Source organism: Panicum hallii, chromosome 9 (assembly GCF_002211085.1).
Source record: "Panicum hallii strain FIL2 chromosome 9, PHallii_v3.1, whole genome shotgun sequence".
Taxonomy (NCBI): domain Eukaryota; kingdom Viridiplantae; phylum Streptophyta; class Magnoliopsida; order Poales; family Poaceae; genus Panicum; species Panicum hallii.
Genome location: NC_038050.1, coordinates 54786305 through 54807648, shown reverse-complemented (window position 1 = coordinate 54807648; position 21344 = coordinate 54786305). Strand labels below are relative to the sequence as shown.

At 47.3% G+C, this 21344-nt stretch overlaps 3 protein-coding genes across 10 annotated transcripts; all 3 read right to left on the bottom strand.

The window, feature by feature from the left end:
• Positions 1 to 1720: 1720 nt before the first annotated feature.
• LOC112874325 lies at positions 1721 to 4320 on the bottom strand. The gene has a single exon (XM_025937593.1). It carries the CDS (start codon positions 2806 to 2808, stop codon positions 1936 to 1938), a length of 873 nt encoding a protein of 290 aa, XP_025793378.1. The 5' UTR covers positions 2809 to 4320; the 3' UTR covers positions 1721 to 1935.
• A 1049-nt stretch (positions 4321 to 5369) lies between these two features.
• LOC112874324 (dynamin-related protein 1E-like) lies at positions 5370 to 11353 on the bottom strand. 3 transcript variants are annotated; one of them, XM_025937591.1, is made up of 16 exons: positions 11073 to 11353; positions 10902 to 10965; positions 10712 to 10819; positions 10116 to 10217; positions 9739 to 9789; positions 9587 to 9648; positions 8936 to 9026; positions 7994 to 8058; positions 7695 to 7889; positions 7490 to 7609; positions 7342 to 7412; positions 7028 to 7253; positions 6900 to 6950; positions 6417 to 6806; positions 6212 to 6343; positions 5370 to 5801 (listed from the first exon to the last, which is right to left on the bottom strand). In XM_025937591.1, exons 1-15 carry the CDS (start codon positions 11217 to 11219, stop codon positions 6215 to 6217), a joined length of 1872 nt encoding a protein of 623 aa, XP_025793376.1. In that variant the 5' UTR covers positions 11220 to 11353; the 3' UTR covers positions 5370 to 5801; positions 6212 to 6214. The 3 variants fall into 3 exon arrangements, with proteins under 3 accessions (XP_025793376.1, XP_025793375.1, XP_025793377.1); XM_025937590.1 differs by lacking the exon at positions 5370 to 5801 and having other exon boundaries at positions 5897 to 6343; positions 11073 to 11352; XM_025937592.1 differs by lacking the exon at positions 5370 to 5801 and having other exon boundaries at positions 5897 to 6343; positions 10712 to 10787; positions 11073 to 11127.
• Positions 11354 to 15245: 3892 nt separating this feature from the next.
• LOC112874808 (VAN3-binding protein-like) lies at positions 15246 to 21292 on the bottom strand. 6 transcript variants are annotated; one of them, XM_025938349.1, is made up of 10 exons: positions 18945 to 18963; positions 18488 to 18748; positions 18248 to 18353; positions 17785 to 17961; positions 17384 to 17509; positions 17190 to 17291; positions 16609 to 16993; positions 16366 to 16500; positions 16153 to 16269; positions 15246 to 15731 (listed from the first exon to the last, which is right to left on the bottom strand). In XM_025938349.1, the coding sequence occupies exons 3-10, from the start codon at positions 18320 to 18322 to the stop codon at positions 15535 to 15537; spliced, it is 1314 nt and encodes a 437-aa protein (XP_025794134.1). In that variant the 5' UTR covers positions 18323 to 18353; positions 18488 to 18748; positions 18945 to 18963; the 3' UTR covers positions 15246 to 15534. The 6 variants fall into 6 exon arrangements, with proteins under 6 accessions (XP_025794134.1, XP_025794135.1, XP_025794133.1 ...); XM_025938350.1 differs by lacking the exon at positions 18945 to 18963 and adding an exon at positions 18873 to 18940; XM_025938351.1 differs by lacking the exon at positions 18488 to 18748 and adding an exon at positions 20076 to 21292 and having other exon boundaries at positions 15250 to 15731; positions 18945 to 18982.
• Between the last annotated feature and the right edge of the window lie 52 nt (positions 21293 to 21344).

Below are 21344 nucleotides of genomic sequence, written 5' to 3'. Positions count from 1 at the left end.
TTATATACGTTTTGGGTCCACCACATGTAATATTTTTGGATTAAATTAAAATTTCTAATGAAATATTGCTTGCTTTAAAAATAGACAAAGATTAACCCGCGCTAGCAACTCAATACTTCCTCGCAACACATTACCGTGCGAACCTGCCAACAATTCGTTCCTGCCGAGGCACCTGCGGCCCGTGCTCTGTGTCCGAGTGTCAACCATACTTCCTCCGTTCCAAAATAAGTTCAGTTTTAGGTTTGAGGTGAAGAGATCAATATTGTTGAGAAATTACATATATATATATATATGTAATCATTGCATTTTGGTAAAATAGAAAGTGAAAAAAGATAACTAGAATTAGGTTGTCCCATATATATAATGGCACATTTATTTGGAATAAACTTTGAATTTTAGATGGGACGGAGGGAGTACCATTTAAGTGAGCGACAGTAGCTGTCTGAAACCGATCGTCCGCACAGTCAGGAGGCAACAGGCGACGACCGGAACGACGCGGCTCGAGACGTGTCCTGCGCTGCGTCGCCATGAACGCGCGCGGAGCGAGCGTAGCTAAACGAGTTAGGCCTTGTCGCGACACGTCGGGAGGTGCTAATTCGTCAGCTGATCAGGTGGCCCTTGACGTGACGCACGCAGAACTAAAACACCCGTTCCCGTATCCGGTTCGACAGTAGCTCCAGACCAGTTTGTCGCCACCGATAGGAACACAGCAGGTCATGTGGTACGGAAATAGTATTGCCATCTTTGCTTAATTGCTTGCAGCACGTTTTGCATCGGCCATCCACAGTGCACGCATAGCGAACGGATCCCCGATCCCCGTGAACTCGCCTGTACACGCACACATGCTGCTGCAGGCTGCAGCTACAGCAGCAGGTGGTAGTGTTCCAAATCCGGGCCTGATCTAACAGTCTGAAGAACCAATTTTTCTTTGTATAAGAACAAACTGTCTGAAGAACCATTGAAGGCGGAGCAGAAGTACGCTGCTGAGCTCTTCAAGAAAAAAGAAGTACGCTGCTGACGGAAGACGAAGGATCCAATCCAACAACAGAGGCCAGGCCGGCGTCGCAACTGACAACCACCCCGCGCACCCCGGCGAGTGAATGCGACGAGCCGAGCTCAGCGGCTAACGACTGACAACTCTGCCGCCGAATTACCGAGCCCAGCACAGCACAGCAGCAGGCAGCAGCGGACAAAGGGCCTGTTCGTTTCCTCCTATCTAAACTTTTTAGACTCATCACATTAAAGAGAATCTTGCTATTTAGAAGTACTAAATAAAATTTATTTATAAATTTTTTTGCACAGCTAGATGCTAATTCGCGAGACAAATTTAATGAGCCTAATTAATCCATAATTTGCCACAGTGATGCTACAGTAATTGTTCGCTAATCATGGACTAATATACCTCATTAGATTCGTCTCGCGAATTAGCACTAGGGTTCTGCAATTAGTTTTGTAATTAGACTTTATTTAATACTTCTAAATGATAAGATTCTTTTTGATGTGACCCCTCTAAAATTTAGGTACCCGGAAACGAACACCCCCAAGTTGAAGTCGCGGGCCGGAGGTCAGAGGTGAACGGTGGTGATACCTCCCAAGTCGTCGCGATTGACGCCTTCCTCACGAACAGGTTTCAAAGCTCGCACGAAATATTTTAAACCGTGCAAGCTAATCCGATCCAATGCCATGAGCTAATGTGTGTCCTAGTACTGACAAGCTTAGCTACAAACCATTTGAAATTTTCTTTTTTTTTTCCAATTTGCTTTCACTCTCATGCCGCCTAGCGGCTAGCGCTAGCATACATCATCATATCATCTTCGAGATTAACAAAATGTCGAGGTTTAAATTTGTAGCCGAGGAGAAGAGAAGATCAAAGAAAGCACAAAGAAAGAAAAAAGAAAAGGGATTTGACCGGCCGGCGAGGAGAGGCCGCGCGCGTCATCGGAACCTGCCCATGTCGGCGAGCTTCCGGGAGGTGTTGCGCCCGAACGACGCGGCGCCCCCGGCGGACGCGTGGCGCCGGTGGCTGTCCCCCATGGCGGATGGGTCCGGCGGCTGGCACCGGCGCCGGCCGCCGGCGGAGCTGGGCCGGACCAGCGGGCTCAGGCACACCGCGAACCCCGAGATCCCGTCCCCGCTGGCGCCCGCGCCGCCGCCGTGCCGGCGACGGTGCGGCTGCCTGGCCGGCGACGGCGAGGGGAACCACCAGCTGCTGCTGCTGCCGCCGCCGCCGGGGGACTCGGGCTCCTCGTCCGGCTGCGCCGGCGGCGCGGGGAAGGATGCCGCCGCGGACAGGTCCACCGGCCTCCGCTTGCGGCGGATGATCGCGGAGAGCCACGAGGTGGACCGCCGGGGAGGCTCCTTCTTGGCCGGCTCTTCCCCGCCGTGGTGCCGTCTGCCGCCGCCGAAGATCGCTGACAGGAAGGACCGCCTCTGCGCGGCCCTCTTCCTGCCGCGGCCCTCCTCCACGGGCTCGTCGGGGCGGAAGGCGGCCGCGGCGGGGCCGACCTGCGGCGTGCGGAAGAAGAGCAGGTTGGGCTGCTGCTGCGACGAGGAGGTCGCGTACGCGCAGGCGTCGGAGCGCCGGTGCGCGGCGTACGGCGAGACGGAGCGCGGGAACCCCCCTTCCGCGGCGTGGTGGCGCCGCCGCGCGGGCAGCGGCGGGGGCGAGCTGCCGTAGCTGCTGCTCCCGCCGTCGCTGCTGGCCTCGGCGGCCTGCGCGCGCTCGGCGGCGAGCGCGAGGAGGCGGTCGCGGAGGCAGGGCGCGCAGACGCCCACGGCGTTGGCGTAGGGGTGGAGCTTGCACCTCATCTCCCCGCGCTCATCACGCCGGCCGACCGCCGCCGCGCCGCCGAGGAGGAGGGGCAGGCAGGCAGATCGCGAGGCGCCCGGGCCGGCCACTGCACACCGGAAGACAGGAGCGGCGCGGTTGGTTGGTTGGTTGGGTTTGGATTTTGGCGTGCTCCGCTTTGTATACCAGCGTTGTACCGCGCGGTGCAGCTTGGATTTTCTTGGCTTTCCCGTTCTCCCCTCGACGCTCCGCTGGGGCGAGGAGAGTGGTTGGGCTGGGCAATGGCGCCGTAATGGCTGGGATTTATTCGGAGGAGGGAGGGGGAGGACGCGGGGTGCGGATGACACTCGGAAACGGTGGGTGGGGGCCCGGCGCAGGCCAGTCCGGTTCCATTTTAATTTCTCCTTTTTTTAGAAGAAAATAAAAATCAAGTCTTCCTCTCGGAAAAAGTCTCGGCTCAAGTATACCAACCTGGTCTTGTGCAGGCACATTTTTTGCGAGAGGAGAGGAACTCTCGCCAGGTGCAGCGACACTTGAGCCACGGATTTTTCAAATGTCAGGTACTCGGGTCCATGGGCTTATTTCTCATGAGTTGCACGCAAGAAAAATAGTCAAATCAATTGAGACAGAGTAAATTTTAGAAAGAAAGTAGCACATGTTAAAAGCTATCCACATCAATTTCAGCTCCAAAAAAAAAAGGAACACCTTCACCATGCTTGATACGGTGGGCCTACCCGTGTCATGCCACATGGTAAAGCTTGCAGGAAGCCCCAACGTGAAATCACGCCGTGTTTGCATGAAACTACAGCTACGTCCAAAACAAAGTCTGGATGCGCTAATGAACTGCATGCCAATTCGAATATTGGCCAAACGGGAAAGCCTTGAAACGGAGTTTACTGCTTCCTCCAGGACGTCCATATGGACGGGATTTACTGCCCCCGTTGTCGCCCAAGGACGGATTCAATGCGCGCGCACATGGTTGGCGTTGGTGAGGAGGAGGAATCGAGGGCAACGGAGCAGCGGTTTTTGGCTGTCCCGTGGCAACGGCAGGACGGCCCTTTTGGCTGGTTTGTTTCGGGGTCGAATTCATGCCCTGGGCAGATAGAGTGGTGGCATTCCCGGCCGTCACCTCTGCTATGCTTCTGCGTCTAGAGTCCTAGGTCGATCGGGCTCAAGTCAAACGTCAAAAATATGGTACGCAAAACGCCAGCACACGCCATTAGCACAAACTGCGGGGCAGAAGGTTTGCCGGGCAGCTGGGGAAGTGGAGAGCAAAATTCACTTCTTTGAATTCCTGATGTGCATTTTCCAATCTCTTGGGATGGATGTAGAAGAACACTAGTACAACATACCAGACACTACGTATACAGTATCAGGGGCTCCGTGAATAGTGCCAAAGTGGAGATGGGCCGACGGACGTGGCGCACAAGGTCTCCATGTACAGGAACAAGACATGTCGAGGCTTGACGGTAGACAACAACAGGATCTGACGACGGGGAGGAGCATTTCAATGGTATTCCGAGGAGCAGCGGCAGATGGCCGGGGTCGCCGACGCATCACCCTGCGAGCAACGACGCCCGCGGCGGAGGCAGGAGGATCATCAGATCATACCATTGTTGCCCATCGGGGGCATCGTCGCAATCATGCCGCGATCGTCCCGCCGGGCGGGGTGGGGAGGAGGAGCGCGGCGCGTGCGTGGGCGCCGCCCGTGCCCGGCATGTGGCGAGCAGGAGCGCCACGGGATTACATGTGCAATCAACTCTAGTTTAAGGCGCGGTCGCGAGAGGGGGGCTCTCGCCCACGTCCGGGGCGGCGGCACAAGACGGCAGACGCAGCCGGAAGAGGAAGGCCTGCACGAGAATAATAACAGGCGCTGCTGCCATGCACTGTGTATCCTACTCGAGCGACCACGGCGGCATGAGCATCTATGCTACTGCTGAGTAATGGCCAGCAACTACCGGCCTGTGATTCACCTTAAACAAAAGGAAGAGAAGGAAAAAAGGAAAAGAAACCTACCGGCCTGCACCTGCTGTTCTTATTTACGGTTCTGATAAAGTCCAAGGTGCGGCCTTGGATTTTTTTCAGGCATTAGCATCACGACCGTGACAGGCAGATAGCATAATAAGCAATTAGTTCTAGTTACCGCCATCAATCAATACTGGTAGGAAAAAAAACTTGTGCTGCTATTGCGACCTGCTCTTGATGATGGTGGGCTAGCTACGTGGAGGAGTTGATCGGTAACGCTCAAAGGTTCATCAAGAGGAGCACATTTCTTTTGACTAGCGAGGCGAAAACTCGACTGGGAATTCTAGCGTATGACGTGTATGGCTCACAGTTTGCTACGCTTAGCGTGCATGACTATTTCCGGTCAGCCGGAGGCGCGTGAACTTGTCGAAATCCGGACGACACGTCACGCACTCTGCATTTCTGTTCCTGATGACCTGTCCAGTTGATCTGCATATGCGGGGAACTTATGGGAGGCCGACCACACGGCACGAAAAAACGCCGTCTAGAAAGCGTGGATCCATCGCCAACAGGCGGGGAATTGAGGTCAGGTCAACGGAGCTGCGCAAACTGACCAGAAAAGAACACGCGACTGATTTGTATGCTGCTGAAACTGAAAGAATGCAGGTGAAATAGTCGAATTTGCAGAAAGGGACGAGGCGGGGAACCATCGAGAAATCTACAAAGGCTTGCGCCGGAGCTGACTGACCTGATCCCTGTTTCGGATGGTTCTGCTCCTGCACGCGTCATGCATCCCGGAAGTGGAAGATGTCAGCAATACTGACAAATGAGGTAGTAGACGGCAGACGGGTCTTGCAGGTCGAGCAGACCAAGGAGCAGACCAAGGATGTTCAGACGCAAGTGCAGTATTGTTTATCGGACGGCTCTTATACTAGTCTATGTTCCGGTTCCGGTGGACTGACCCGGATAACTTCCCTGATTCAGTTGCATGGTAGTGCTCGCAGCCAACAATGAGCGGATTTGTTGTTTATGTTTGACTGGCGACAAGCTGCACAAAACAATATTGAATCCGCACCAAAGTGCAGTTATCTGGAAGTCCAAATTCTGCAGTCTACACCTACCACTGGAGGAAAGACTAGGGGGTTAAGAATCAACATGTGCATCCTACAGAAACAAGGTAACACAGACAACAAACTTCATTCCCATTCGTGCATACAAGTCTGCACATGGGTTACCAAAGACTATTAGATTTGTATTCTAACTTCCTAAGCATGGTTGAGAGCTGAGACGTAGATATGACACAAGCACACAACTGATATTAACAGGCTAATATACAAGACTGATCAGTCTACTAAGATTTCACAACAAAATTGCAGAATAGCTGGCAGTTAATTCTGCATTTGTCGTATCACGACACATCTAATTAAGAAGGTGACTAACGAGCATGTCAAATGTTACCTTTCATCGTGTCCATGCCACGGCATCAATCTCATCACGTGCAGACTTGTACAGCTCAAGCCTTTTGAAGCATTGCAGCCTGCGCTCCATGAGGGCGGGATCCTCGTCAAGGAGTACTGCAAGTTGCTTAGCCTGAAAAAAAATATATCATCGGAAGGTTTGATAAGGTGAGCAATGAACAAAGAAAACAAAGAGGGTTACTCACATCTTTCCTGCCCACTTGAGTATAGAAATGGTTAAGCAGGGAACGCTTAGCTTCACGGACTTGACAGTGAACAACAGACTTGGGGATAGTATTCTTCAGTGTTTCAGATACCATGCCAATGTATGAGGACACATTAGAAGCAATCCTCCTGAAGTGTGCATCCGTGTAACGATCATCTGAAGAAGGGGGAGGGTTTGCAGCTCTAGGATTTCCAGGTCCAGTCTTTTCAATTTCCTGTGGGAGCTTGCGGAAGAACTCCACCGTCAAATATGCTGACTCCATATCAACCAACCGTAGAGTAGTTTTCCGGCTGTCTTCACGGAATCTCTCAAGGGCCTCATAGCATGCAGCAGCAAGCTCCGCTTGAAGAGTTGGAAATCTTTTCAATTCCTAAAGATGCAGTAACTTTTGTAGCTAAAGTACAGTGTACAGGGGGGAAAGGGTGCAACTGATAAATTGGTATCTAAGAAACAAAGGACCAACCTGAGTCTCCCCAATGGATATCCTCACCAACTCTTTCAAAACAAAATGCACCTGCAGCGATGGTAAGCGACTCTTCAGTTGGTGAAAGAAAGTACTAATGCAATCAGCACAGGAAGAAGATTTCTTACAGCATCTACAGAAGCTTCAGCTGGTCCTCTAAAATAATTGAGAGCAGATTCAATCAGCCGACGGTACCCTTGCTCAGGAGCAATTAAATGAGGCTGATAACCATCTGCTTGTGATACAACCCGCTTAACATTTTGCACAGAGAGGTGACGATCAAATGGAAGCTTCCGCAGAGCAGAAGGGAGTTGATTATCAAAAACCCCATAAATTCGATCACCACCAGGTCGTCTGCAATTTTTACATTCACATCTCAGATGTCCAGAAAGTCTTAAACAATCAAAAAAGTATGGTGTACAAATGACTTATACGCAATTACCCTCCGTCAAGATGTTCCTTAAATATTTTGTCAAAAGCACGGCAAAGCTCCAAGATGAGGTACAATTGAGCCTGCAAAAACAAAGACATGGTGTTCATTTTGTTCAATCGAATTTGATGCAATCTGCTCAAATGTTCAGTAAGATTACCCCAGCATCAGAGGCAATAGGTCTACCAAGGTGATCCATCTCAGATTCAAGCTCGTCAATTGTTTTGTTTATCAAAGATGTTATGCTTGGAATGCGTGCTCTGATCACAGCCTCTAATTGCTGAAAGTTGGATACAGCACTGCATCACTCCATCATTTTTAGCTCACAAACAATAGGAATAAAAACAACAGAGAATGTATTGAACCTGTGAAAGAAGTTTAGCAAGATATTCTGAACCCATCCTGCTGGCTAGATGTGAATAGTCAGGGCTAGAAGCAAAGAACTCTTGCTCTTTTCTCCTAGCAATAATCATGTCAACATTCCTGTTAATATCTGCTTGCGAGCGGTTAACAATGCCAACCCAGGGATGCTGCAGTCTGTAAGCTCTTCCTTCAAGAACCTAAATGAGAAGAAAGAAACACTGATGGTTACAGAGTCCAATGGCAATAAAGTTTCCAATTTCCTCCAAAATCCACAGATAACAAGAGACCAACAGACACGTACATCAAGTGCATTTGTTCCCTTGTCCATCAAATCAAGCTTAGTCAACACACCAAATGTCCTTTCACCTGAATAAATTTAAGATGATCCCTCAGATAAGGAATAGGTGAATAGAAATGGAATTGTGTCAGTACGGGGAACATGTCAAATTAAAAAAAAGACTTAATCGAAAATACCAATCAACAAGGCTGATGGCTGTCGTAGTGAGATCAACCACAAGGTCACTGACATTCCAAAGGGGCTCCTTAATTATTCTTCTCTACTCTGATGTCCTACCATCTACCAAAGTCCCAACTTAAAAGGAAAAGGTGTATTTTTCATCCCTCAAGTATTACAAAAGTGTGACATTCATCCCTCATGTTTCATTTGGTGCAAATCAACCCCTTAACTAACTAAACCGGTGCATTTATCATCCCACCTTAGTTTAACAATGTTTAGTGCCATCTAATGGCAGTTTATGCCACGCAATCATCTGACTAATCCCTACTTAGCAATGTAATATGCTGAGTTGAAGATATAAAGCCCACAAAAAAATTCAGTAAATCCTCTAAATTAGGTATCCCATAAAAATTTTATTGCAAAAATTAACGGAACCGATTCACACCACATTATTATAGCGATTGACTCAACATTAGACCTGGCTACGCAGTGATTAGTAAGATAATTACATGATCTAAACCAATATTATATGAAACTAAACCTTTGTTAAACTAAGGTGGGGACGATAAATGCACCAGTTTAGTTAGTTAAGGGGTTGATTTGCACCAAATGAAACATGAGGGATGAATGTCACACTTTTGCAATATTTGAGGATGAAAAATACACTTTTTACTTTTACTAGGCATATGCTAAAAGGAAGTATTCAGCCTCACAATTGAAGCAGGTATGAACAGCTAACAGCAATAATATATCAGGGAAAAATAAGCGTAAAATCTTGATTCATACCAGTTGGATCAACATCCCGAGCAAGCTTGATGGCATCCGATGTTGCTATATCTTGGTTGGCAGGAGATATGGCCAGTATAATACAATTGGGCTACAGTAAAATTTACATAAATAAAACCACATGAAGTAAAAGTCAATTTTGACACCTTGTTTCTGTAGCCTAGAGTATGTAATGCTAGAGGAATTTTGTTTAAAATAAGAGGATTTGAAGGGAAAAATTGAAGGAGATGAAAAACATAAAGTATTCCCTAAATATGCAATGACATGGGATTAAAGAACTAGCAAGACCCCAGTGTTACACTAAGTATGAGTAGATTTGCCCGTGAGCTCAAGTGCTGTAACTAGATGTTCTTGAATAGACAGAAGCAATTGCTGACTATTATCAACTAAATACAAGGTAAACAGACGTGCTTTTAAATCTGTTCTTTGTAGCCCTATCAGCACTAAGTGCTACTAAGATATAGAGACTATATATCTAATTAATTGAAAACCATAGAACTTAGGTGTTAAAGCAGAAGCATTTGAACATTATTGTAAAGACGACCCTAGGACCTAGGTACTGTTACCGATGCTGTTAATATTGCCTCATTTACATCATGCACAATATGTCAAAGTCATAGTTACTTCTATAGATGTCTGCATCAACCATACCTTGTCAACATATGAGCGCACCATATTTTCTATATCCTGGACAATGCTTTCAGGCTGCCCCTCTGAAAAGACAACATGGTCAGTGAAACATTCTGGACAAAAATTACCTGAACTTAAGAACATGAGCAAAACCAATATAGGCATTTACATACCTATAGCAACTTTTGTTAGACCCGGCAGATCAATCAATGTCAAGTTGACCACTGCAATAATCAACTGAACTGAGTAAATATTTGTTACAAAGATTCAGGAGCTACAAAGATGTTTTTTTTTGTACAAAGATCAACTGCCCTATAAACTAGTGGTCAACAAGAAGCGTCTGCTAGCATCAATATCGATATCAATTATCAAAACATGGCTTTGAAAATAAAAGGAAATATAAAAATGCAACGCTACTTTTGTCAAACAGAAATGGTATAGTGAACTGACATCTAGAATAATATCAATTAAAAGTAATAGCAGTGTTCCCCTTGAACAATAAATTTAAACGAAGGGAGACAATGGTAGGTTGTGCCCAGGGCCTAAATACCATGTGGAGAATATATGCTGAGGTGAATTGGAACAGGAGATATCTGCTTTGTCTTTCCTGTCAACCTGTCAGTCTCATCTTCAATTTCCTTCCGCACAAGAGCTGCAGGAAATAATCATTGTTGGCATTTGTTATAAGTATATATGTTCACCTTCAATCATTTCCATGTACTGAATTTTTTTTCCAAGATCTATTTTGAGCTCACTAACGACAAATCCAATAATGTTGTGTATGCTGTTATTTTACCCTCCTCGTTCTTGACTCTTGTTGGGTTTGACCAAGGTGAAGGTGATTCGGATTAAAAGTTTTTGTAGTAATTGTTAACTTCTTCTTCTATGCTACTCTTGGATACATGTTGTGAAGTCCGATCAAAAGCAATTAAACTGCGCATATCACTAACAGAACTTAAGTGAAACGGAAGGTAGTATGCACAACTTCTGCATGCAGAACTATTGGACAACCATTTCACTGTTCCTGGAAACTGCACAGCTAGTGCCAGTAAAAATGGGCAAACATGCATTCTATTATAGCAATCTAGTGGCCCAGAATAAGCCCCCAATAACTGCATATCACTGAAGACGACAAAGGGTGCTCACAGAAATCAGTGAACCGGCGTTTGGGCAGGTGCAGGAACTCGGCGTACTCTTGGGCCCCGTCCTGCGTCTTGTGAAGCTGCAGCACCAGTGGCCTCCGCGTCACGATCCCTTTCGCCCAAAACACAAAACCATAAAACAATCCAGCAACAGAAACTAAGATTCAGTGACGAACCCAGAATTCAGTACCTACCAGATCCTCGGGGCAGGAAGTCTCGCCCCACGATGCTCTCCAGCACCGATGATTTCCCCGAACTCTGTACGTCACCGCGAAATTAAGCGTCCTCGTAATTAAGCGGCGGAACAAAACCTGGTGCGCAATCGCCTAGAACCTAGAGCCTAGAGGTGATAGGAAGAGGCAGACCTGGCCACCGACGACGGCGACGGACGGGAGCGCTTCCCACAGGGTGGGGAGGGAGGCGGCGCCGTCCCCGCCGCCGTGGTCGCCGAGGACGGTGCAGGCGCGCTGGATGCGGTTGACGAGCACGATCACGTTCTCCATGGTCGCCATCTCGGAGTGGGAGGAGGAGGAGGCGCTGTGCTGCGACGGAGGGGCGCGGAAGGTTCTAGAAGGAAGCGGAAGGATCGAGGGGGAAGAACTCTCCTCTGTATCTGAGGTGTGCGAGCGGATAGAGGCGACACTGCTATGGTGGACTGGCGGTAACTGCCACCTTTTTCTCGATTTCTCTTCCCATTTTGCCCCCTCTTTTTTCAAGTCGTCGGGCGGGAACTCGCTTGGTTCATCGAAAGTAGTAGTAGCAGTTTGTTAAAAAAAAAGGAAGTCGTAGTAGTGGTACAATTTAAAGAATGTTTCTGCTCTAAAAAAGTTATAAGAATTTCTCTTTTGTCGATACTTTATAATAATGAAGAAGGATTTCCAAGTTCACCTGCACGTATGACCTTAAAAGAAAGCTGCAAACGTGGGATTGCACAATTTATTATATAGGTATGCTGAAATTTCAACACTGTTTTTTCGCTTTTTGCATCTTCAAACTGGCTTAATGTAGTACGGATTAATCAATAAAAAGTTGTATCGTTATACCATCTTTTAACTAACATAAGATGATTCTAGTTTCTAAATTTATTTTGTACTTTTGTCGCGCCCCTATTATTCGATTCTTACACAAGGTGATTTTTGGCACTAGTAATATTTTACCGTGGTGCTCAAGAGATGGGGGTAGTTAGTCTCGTATAAATGAGCCCGCATACGGATTGTCCCCTGCGTTTAAGCAAGTTGTTTTCTTTTTCACGCTTCAGCAACGCGAGAAGTCGCAAGGATAGTTTCGGAATTGAAAGTTGAGACGGCGGGCGGATAAGGGCGGTGGGCCTTGCACAGTGGATGGACAGAGACAGAACGGTCGGTTCCAGTGTCTTTCAAAACTCCTCCCCCGGGTTTCAAACCTTTTGTTAGTGGACGGTGGGCCACCCACAGCTGACTAGTAGGCCAAATTGGGCCTAAAGGAAACACACAGCTTTTGATTCCATCATCATCAATCGGCATGGCAGTAAAGCAAAACTGGGCCACGATGAGGCCTTTTAATAGATGTCCGGCCCAGTATAGCCTTCTCTTTTTCCCTCTTCCATCGCCGTCCTGTGTGCGTGTGCTCAATCATTGCTTGTGTTTAGCTCGTAAAAAAGAATGCTTACATCCTAGTATTTGCTAAGTTTCTCTTTCTGAAAACGACATGATCTTTTTGTCTGAGACGAAGTGCTTGATACGATCTCCGATCTCGAGTAAGTGTGAGCCGTACCAGTAGATACAATACAATCCTCTTCAACTAGCGAGTTGGCCCGCGCAGATAGCTAGTTTTTTATTTTATTTATTATTTTTACTTAAAAATAGATGTAAATAACTTTTAGGAATAATGCATTATAATTGATTTTCATATGGTCTACACTGAGGTGTCATCTATACATTTTCTCACCTATCATATTTTCTTGAGTTTTTTTGAAACACTATACGCCTATTTGGCATGGCTCCAGTTCTGAGATCCATGCTGTTGCTCAAGTTCGTAAAATAGATTAAAATATTTTATATTTTTATCTTAAGTTTAAAACAAAAGTATAAAGACTTAGTAAAAGACTCTTGATTTATTTACAACTCTTGCTCCAAGAATTTCTGGAGTTGGAGCCATGCCAAACAAGCCCAATATAGTATTTTTGGAACATGAATTCAGGATATAAAAACATATCTTTTATATTTTTCTAGTGCCTCATGTTTATATTACATGAAATATTTTTTAGCAAGAATATAGTTTTCTAAATTTTTGATTGGCGATACAATTTTGTTTGAGAGTTTTCATCAGGGGCATGCAAAATTATCCTCACGTTTTTAGAGAAGATCTAGATGAGTAATTCAATATATAAAGTAGAATTAAAGAATCTCCTTTCTTTTCTTTGTTCTCTGATCACCAATACTTAAAGCTCCATGTATACATACTCCCATAATATTTTATTCATGCACCTTTTTTGAAATACATATCGTGTACATATTCACTGTTGGTTGCAGCCAGTAAGGTATAACCTTCTCCTTTGTGCTTACCTCTTTTAATTTTCACCGTCAGTTTTGGTCATATGGTGCAAAACCGGCAGTAAAAGTCTATCACCGTCAGTTTGAACTAAACCGAAGGTCACAATCCGTTTGCAATGGAAATATCTGTAGTAGTGAACACCTCAAATACCAAGTCCCCTATAATAACCAAATGTAGAGGATGACAAATACAGAATCCAACGACAGCCGGCGGGCCACATATCCTCAAAGCTCGATCCCCATCGACACCTGTTGTAGCTATAAGCTGAGGTACCAGCACAGCTGCCCATGAGTACTCCTCTGCTGAAATTTTTTTTCTGAAGAATATTATCTCCGTGGTCAAGAAAAATTGCCCATCCTGCCGAGGATTCCTTGCAGCTTTCAGTTGTGATGGATGATTGTGCATGCGGTGGACCGCGACGGTGGACAGCCGGTCGACGACCTCACCTTCTGTTCGGCCGACCTTTGACGGGCGAGGCCCAGCTCTCCACATGTACCTGCAGATGCAGCCACGTAGGGAGAGAATTGGCGGGCAAGCGTGGTGGATGTTTTCTTTAACCTCGGCAATTATAAACACTTCTTTTTAACTTCCTCGCAGGATGACTTCGATCCGGATCTTGCTCTTCTCTTCTTCAATTTTTTTTTTCGGTTTTCTTCTCTGAGATTGGAATCTTGTATGCCTCGCTTGCCCAGCTGCTAGCTACCACTATCCTCTCTTAATCCCTTTGCATGCGATGCAACTACAAACTTCTGTAGCCTGAAAGCTAAATATTGGATACTCAACCCAATGATGTTAAAACTTTCTCATACACCATACATGGACTTTCTTTTATTTTTCTTCCAAATTAGTCATGTTTGATATGGACTTTTTGTCAACTACTATTTTTCTATTTTTCTAATTTCTAATTTAGCTATTTACTAATTATATTCGGCATGGACTTTTTGGTCATGTCCTAACTTTTTCTAATTTTTAAATTCCGAAATTAGCTATTTTATTAACAGTATTTGACATGGACTCTTAGACAGTTAGATGTTCATAAAATTCAACGGTGTAAATCCTTCTCTTTTTTAAATTAATATGAGAATTTCTAGACCCTCTCGGCGAACATGGTGGCTTCTTTTAACATTTCCTTATTAATATCATAACTTACTAACTAGTAAGGTAGCCCACGCTAATAGCGCGGCTAGTAGAGCTTTAGCTATTGTAGTGATAGTTAGTACGGATTTACAACCTTTTCTCTTATGCTATGAGCAAGTGGTAATTTCCTCACAGATGATTAATATCTTGTCGCATGTATGGTTCACAGCTATTTTTTTCTATTATTTTGCCTATTTTTTTCTATTTGATACTCTTTTAGGTTTTCTTTGCCTTGGTAACCCCGATATCCATAACTTGTGGAAATTATGAACATGGCCACAATAGCATTCTCTGTTCCTATTATTTTTTTATCGCGTCCAACCTGCCTTCTCAAAATGATGAGTTATGTATAAGATTATTTTTAGTTGTTATTCTTTAGATGTTATTCTTATATTAGCAGCTGCTACATCGATATTCCATCTTCTTTCTTGCATCTAGAGCAAGCAATTTCTTACTAACGATCAATATCTTGATGCATCTCTAGTCCATGGAGCATCATGAAACGTACCTACCCTACTTTATACTCCATTAAAAATATTTTTGGACCCGTTTAGATTAACCTCCATAGTTCATGTACACCAGGATGCAGAACTTCCCACCTTAATATGCGCATGCTTTTTATTAGCTATGCACCTTAACCTCCATAGCTAGTGTAGTGCATTATTTTGCGCTTTATGCCTCACCTTTATCATTGATATACCATTATTCTTAGTATGGTTCTTCTATGGTGCACACCTCCTCCATCTTGATCTTATAAGTATTCATGTTCGCACTCATCATGGCGAGCTTCACCCGTATCTCGATTATGATACCTCATTTACTTTTGTGGCATCTTGAAAAAATCGCTTGATCTTAACACTACGCTAAAATTGATTTTATAATATTCTCTCTCAGCTACAATGATTATTTCATATTATAATATAATAGATTCTACATCAGATTCTTCACCCTTTTATGAACTTCGATTCACCCCCATACATACATACAGATACAAGACGCAAGGCACGCATGACTACACATAGAGAAAGAACGAGAATTTTCCTCTCCAAAAAATCTACTCGATCAAAGTAGAAGTGTAGGAAGATCGGCACAGCAAGTACAGATGCGTGCTGGATTGTACGTGCGCCCAAACAGAAACAGTCCCCGTCCCCGATCAGTTCAGTAGCTCCCGCGCTTGAGCTTCTGCTCGGCCAGCATCCCCTCGATGGCGGCCTTCCAGACCTTGCAGGGCGTCTGGTGCTCGAACAGCAGCTGCACCGTCGCCCCCTCCTCCTCCGTGACCAGCGCCACGGGGAACGCCGGCCGCCCCTCCACCACCGCCTCGCCGCCGCCCTCCCGGACCGCCGCGACCACATCTGAAAAATCATCACCACCGCCGCCACCAAACGGCAGATCGGTCAGCCGGTCGATCAAGTCGGTCTTAAGTTTCAACACAGCGTGCGACCAAGCAGCTTGGATCCAAATCGCAGCAGCGACGTCAGTACGAAAGTACAAGCAGAACAATGCGATGGGACTGGACCGGCCCTCCGGCAGGGTCGGCATGCCCTGATTGATCACTGGGTCGTTAGAGACAAGCGTGTCGGCCGGGGGAACCGGCCAACCGGTTCAGGTTTTGCGGTGCAGTGCCGCCGCGGTACGGGCGGGCGCCTCCTCGTCTTCCCCGGCAGGCGAGGCGACAAAAAGGGCGGGCGCCCACGCGCATGCACGCGCGCGCGACGACGACGCAGCGGAGGAATAACGTTGTGACTGTGCGTGCTCGATGGGCTGGTTACTTACAGTCCTTGTAGGTGGCGAACGCGCCGTGGAGGCGCTTCTTCCCCAGCCTCAGCGCCACCGCGCTACCGCCGCCGCCGCGCTGAGGGAAGACGGACACCGTCCTCACCCGCACCCTCCCTGCATGTATGCAAGCAAAGCAATCGTCAGTTGCAGTGTCGAGTTGCACGGCGCAACGGTGCACTCTGCAAGTGCTATACGATTGATGTCTCTCACCACAAGGCAGGCAGACTCTGAGGGTCGTGCCCTTCTGGATGCCAGCGCTGATGCTCATGGCCGTGGCGTTGCTGCCGCTGCTAATTCCCCTGAGGTCGGCGACCCTCTGCTTCAGCGCTGCAGCTCCCCTCAGACCTGACGGAAGCACCAAGACAAGAACGTGCAATTAGCACCAGTGAGTTCTGAAGTTTCATCATGTTAAATTCTTGTTGTTTTGTTCTAGCAGTGGTCTGCAGTTACTACATGTGGCAGCGGTGGCCGTGAGGGTGAGTAGCTCCGCGGACGAGCGGCTCTCGAGGCCGGTCCTCACGGCGGACGTGACGCGGCCGCGGTTGGCGCCGGCGGTCTCCGCGGCCTCCGCGCACACGGTGGCAACTAGCGCCGCGGCGGACGCGAGCACCGTGTCCAGCCTCTTGTCGCTGGCGCTGGCCGTCGCGGCCGGCCTCAGTTCGCACACGGACACGATGCCTGCCACCGCCGCGGCGAGCTGCGCCACCGAAACGGCCGCGTGCGCCTGCGCCGAGTGCAGCCGGAGCTCGTCCCTCCGCCTCCTCCGCCGGCTTCCGGTGACCGGCACGCTGTCCAGCAGGAACCCTCGCAGCATCGCCTTCATGTTCCCAACGTTGAGCTGCAAATTATTTTAGAGCCAGGGGAATCAAACAAAGCAAGCACTGTACCAATTCCGAAAAGAAACAAACTGTGCTAGACTGTTCTGTTACTGCAGTTACAAGTTACAATGAGCTATGCTATTTCAGTCTGCTACTCTGAGCTATGTCGACCAGTTTCGAATGCGGAAAATTCCTGGGTTCCAAACGAAACCTCACAATTTTATGAGTATCTTGTGCTCTGTCCTTGCTTACCCAGGCAGGCTGGACTAGCTTGTGCCGGCGCTGTCTGGAGCTAGGCTTGCCACTGGCTACAACTCTCTGTCAGTCAAAGAAGTAAGTGTCCATTCACACTGAGACAAAAATAAATCCTGTAGTTAATTGCTGAGGCGTGACCTCAATGGCTGGCTTACCCAAGTCTGATTGAACAATTGGCTTGTTCCTCCATCGGAATGAATCGTGTCAACATGCTTCTCTTCGTCCTCACCTCTGTCTCCTGCTTCATCTCGACCAGAGTCCTCCGGGGACGATCCTAGGCTCTTGATTAGCACAAAAGATACAGTTGCATGGTAATCAGAACATCTTTATCTTTACAATGAAAAAGTGGGGGGGGGGGGATTGGTACTTTTCTGTGGAAGATGTGTACACCTAATAGAAAAACATGAAGTGTAGTACTGTGTTCTGAGCTTGTGCAAGCATTACTTTGCATGTATGTGGATTGTAAAACAATGGAGTCACTTGCGAGCAGATGTCGACAATCTGTTGGTGAAAACTGAAAAGAAACTGAAGCTGTGGTCCATGGACATAAACGTACACTGGGGGAGAGTATTTGGAAGAGATCCGAGGAGGAGGGGCTCCATGTACGAGAGAGGTACTCCATGGCCTGCTCAGGGATGACCGGCAGCTCTTCGGGGTGGCAGCACTTAGAACGCCGTGACTTCTCTTTACAGCGGATAGCCGCCTTCTGCGCATCGAATGGTGCGCTCTCTGCCTGTTTGAACATTCAGCGACAGCTATATGAAAGGGTGCCAAAACAAAGCTAAAACAGAGATATGCAGCAGCATGATGCAAAACATATATATGTAAGCACTAGGAACTGATCGGAACAGCAGTTTAGTCTTTCTCTGAATTTGTCGCAAAGATACAGTTACGCCAAAGACATAAACAGTGCTGAAAACTTAAACTAGTCAGATTATAGTCGCCTTAGCCGACATCTATGGTCCGATTCTATTATATAACTGAGAATCGTAAAGCAAAGGTTTTGCATGATCACCAACCATTTGACATGACAGCGGATGGCATCTCTGGAAGGAGGCCATCCCAAGCTCCACCCCTCTCCTGAAATGCTCCATCAGGACTGCTCAAATCAGGGTTGCGGATGCGCTGGGCGATAAAACAGAACCGGATCAGTGAGAAAGTAGTGATGAGAAAAGATCATCCCGCCACCGTCTATTTATAGTTGATATTTGAGGGAGGCAGGTTCTTATCGTCCACTAAATGTGATATCAAAGTCCTACCTGCATTATAAACTCTTCACTGTTTCGTGATTCGCATTCGTTACTCTGGACAATCCACTAGAAAACAACGAGTAGACAACAATGGCAATTATTGAATCAAAAAAGGCATTGCCTAATTCACTGTAGACACAGTATGATTTCAGAAGTTTGTTTCATGTGAGAAGAGACTGCTTTCCCATGTTAAAATGGACTGGAGGAAGCTAAAAGGAACTACTTCCAGCAGTCTCATTCGTGTTCACTGATCACTGAAACTTTTCAAGCCTGTAATAAATACAAAACGTATATTGTTCAAACGATTTAACGATAATATCTTGGGTGCTAGACTAATTTTACAAGGAAACAAAAAAAGACAAACAAAGTGGAGGAGCAAGGACAAAGAGAGTACAGTAGCAGGCTGATGAAGCTACACTGAAGATAACCACTCCAACAGAGAGGAGAGGGGAGGGGAGGAGCTTACCTTAGTAGGAAGCCCTGGATGCACTGATCTCGTGACACCTGCATGGCTCAAGTCTTTATATTGGGAGAACATACCGAAAAAAGCAGAAGCATGCGGCATTCACAATGCACCGGGAGTCAGAAGGATTCAGTATTATAATGAGCATCCCCACAAAATCTCTCCTAGATGTATTATACTCCAAATGCTTATCGCTTTGATTTCTCTTTCGGGCTACAGTTGCCCCCTTTGAGAGCTCGGGCTGCCCAAGCGGACTAGTAAACGGCTATAATGAACCGAAGCACATTGCTTGTTTTGGAATGTACCTTGCCAAAACTAACCAATTAGAACTAATCAAACCAATGTGGATGGATCAAGGAGATTGTCCTGCTAACGCCAATTGGGCATGGTTTATGATTACCACTTATAGCAAATGAGTATGCAGAATACGCGATGCCGTCCGCGTGTCTGAGAAAAGTAGTAGTAAACGAGATGCGCGTTGCGCTGCATGGAAACCGGTCCACAAGTTCTAACAGTAAATTGATGCAGAGAAATTTACAATGCAGGAATAATTATCATGATGATGCCGAATGGAGAATGGATTAGCAGTGATTGTGAATGAGTGTGCAGCCAAAAGGTGAAGAGGAGGCCATAACGATGGCTTTCCCGGAAAGCAATTCACTAGTGACCTCCACTCCACTGCACTACAGGGATAAGGATCACCCATGATCCATCCAAGTGGTGAAAAGAAAATCGAAACGAGCTGTCAGTGTGGCAGGACATCTATCGCCAGTGGTGATCTTGTTAGGTTCGAAGCTTCCTACTTGTGGTATATAACTATATGCGGCATGACCAGTTGCTACCGGGTGCCATCCATCAGTTGTGACCTGAAAGAGAGTACCCAAACCGAGGGAGGCAAATCGCATCCTAAAGACTGCAGCACTGATGTTCAGGGAGCTCATTGGATCAGCGACGCGTGATCCAGCGATCAGGGCGGAATCACATGCTCCCGCGCCCTAATCGACGCGTGTGGGGATCAGCAGGGATCATCTGCCTGTTCTGATTGCTCGGGACGTTCTTAATTTGCGGGCAGGGGTCAGAGAAGAAACGAAGGCGCGCGGCGTGCGAAATCGAAGGGGACGAATGGACACTGACCTTCCTTTCCTGGCTTCTCCGTTTCGAGCGGATCAGATGTTCAGATGAGGATGCCCTCGCCCTCGGGGAATCTCTGATGCTGGGATGGGGTGGACGGAGTGACGAAGCAGAGCAGGCAGCTTCGCTTGTAAAATCAACACCTGTATTAATTTCTAATCGTTGCCGTAATCGCGGGTTTCAGGGCACGAAATCGTGTGGCCGTTTCAGAGAGATTCAGAAACGAACGGGGCCCCGGCCCACACGGCCATGACTCACTGACCGGTGTGCTGTCCGCTACTACAGCTTAGATCACCTGCCCACCTGGATCAAGACCCTGACCCTGGTCGGCCAACTTAACTTCACCGCCAACCATTCAGAACCTGCTCCTTTTTCCCCAGAGCGAGTGTTTTTCCAGAGGTTTGTCGTGACGACGGTACGGGGTATGTACAGAAACGGGTACATCTGTGGCAGAATTGCAGCTCTGGAGAGGGAAGAAATGGACAAGCAGCAGGAAAGGGAGCGAGGGTTCGGGTCAAGTTTCAGTTTGGTTCAGGGGTTCAGCTCAAAATCTTTCAGCAGCAGAAGCTTCTTCCAAGGTTTTCCCAAAACGAAGCGGTGTTCTTCTTGCTCTCGATCGCTTCCGGCTCCGTTCCCGACACCCGATCCCATTCGGCGCTCGCATTTCAACCGAGCGGAGCGTGAACATCCAAGAAGGTCTTGACCGACGCTGGCTGCGGTGCCTCAAGGGATTCGGCGTGATGATGGAGTATGCTTTCGAAGTCTGAACATCAGGTTAGGCAACTAGCATACTAGTATCGATGAACAGCTGCATAGGATTAGCCGATTTGGGCCGGGCACGAGCGCCTGCACCGAATCGAGACTGCGCGGCTGCCGTACGCAACAAGTACGTCGCCGTAACAAGCGATTGAATACTGACAGTTGACGACGCAAACAAGTGAACGTTCTGGAGCTTGCTCTTCAGTCTAAGATAAGTGTTCCAGGACAGGCTCAAATTCAATTCCTCTCTGCCGTTACAAGAAAAAGATTTCCCCTGCCTGTCTGCAAAGATCTGCCTTCCGGTTCAAACAGCCGCGAACACTCATCTCATCCGGTGCTCACAGTTCCAGTCTTCCAGAGCGCCCAAGGCAAGGTCTGATACTGCCTGCAGCAACGAGTTCAGCACGAAGATGGAATATGCTACCGAAGGTTTAGAAGCTTGAACTTATAGCCACAAAATCATTGTTAGGAGGACGGTCTTTTGTTCAGTCTAACGTGCAGGATTCCAGGACA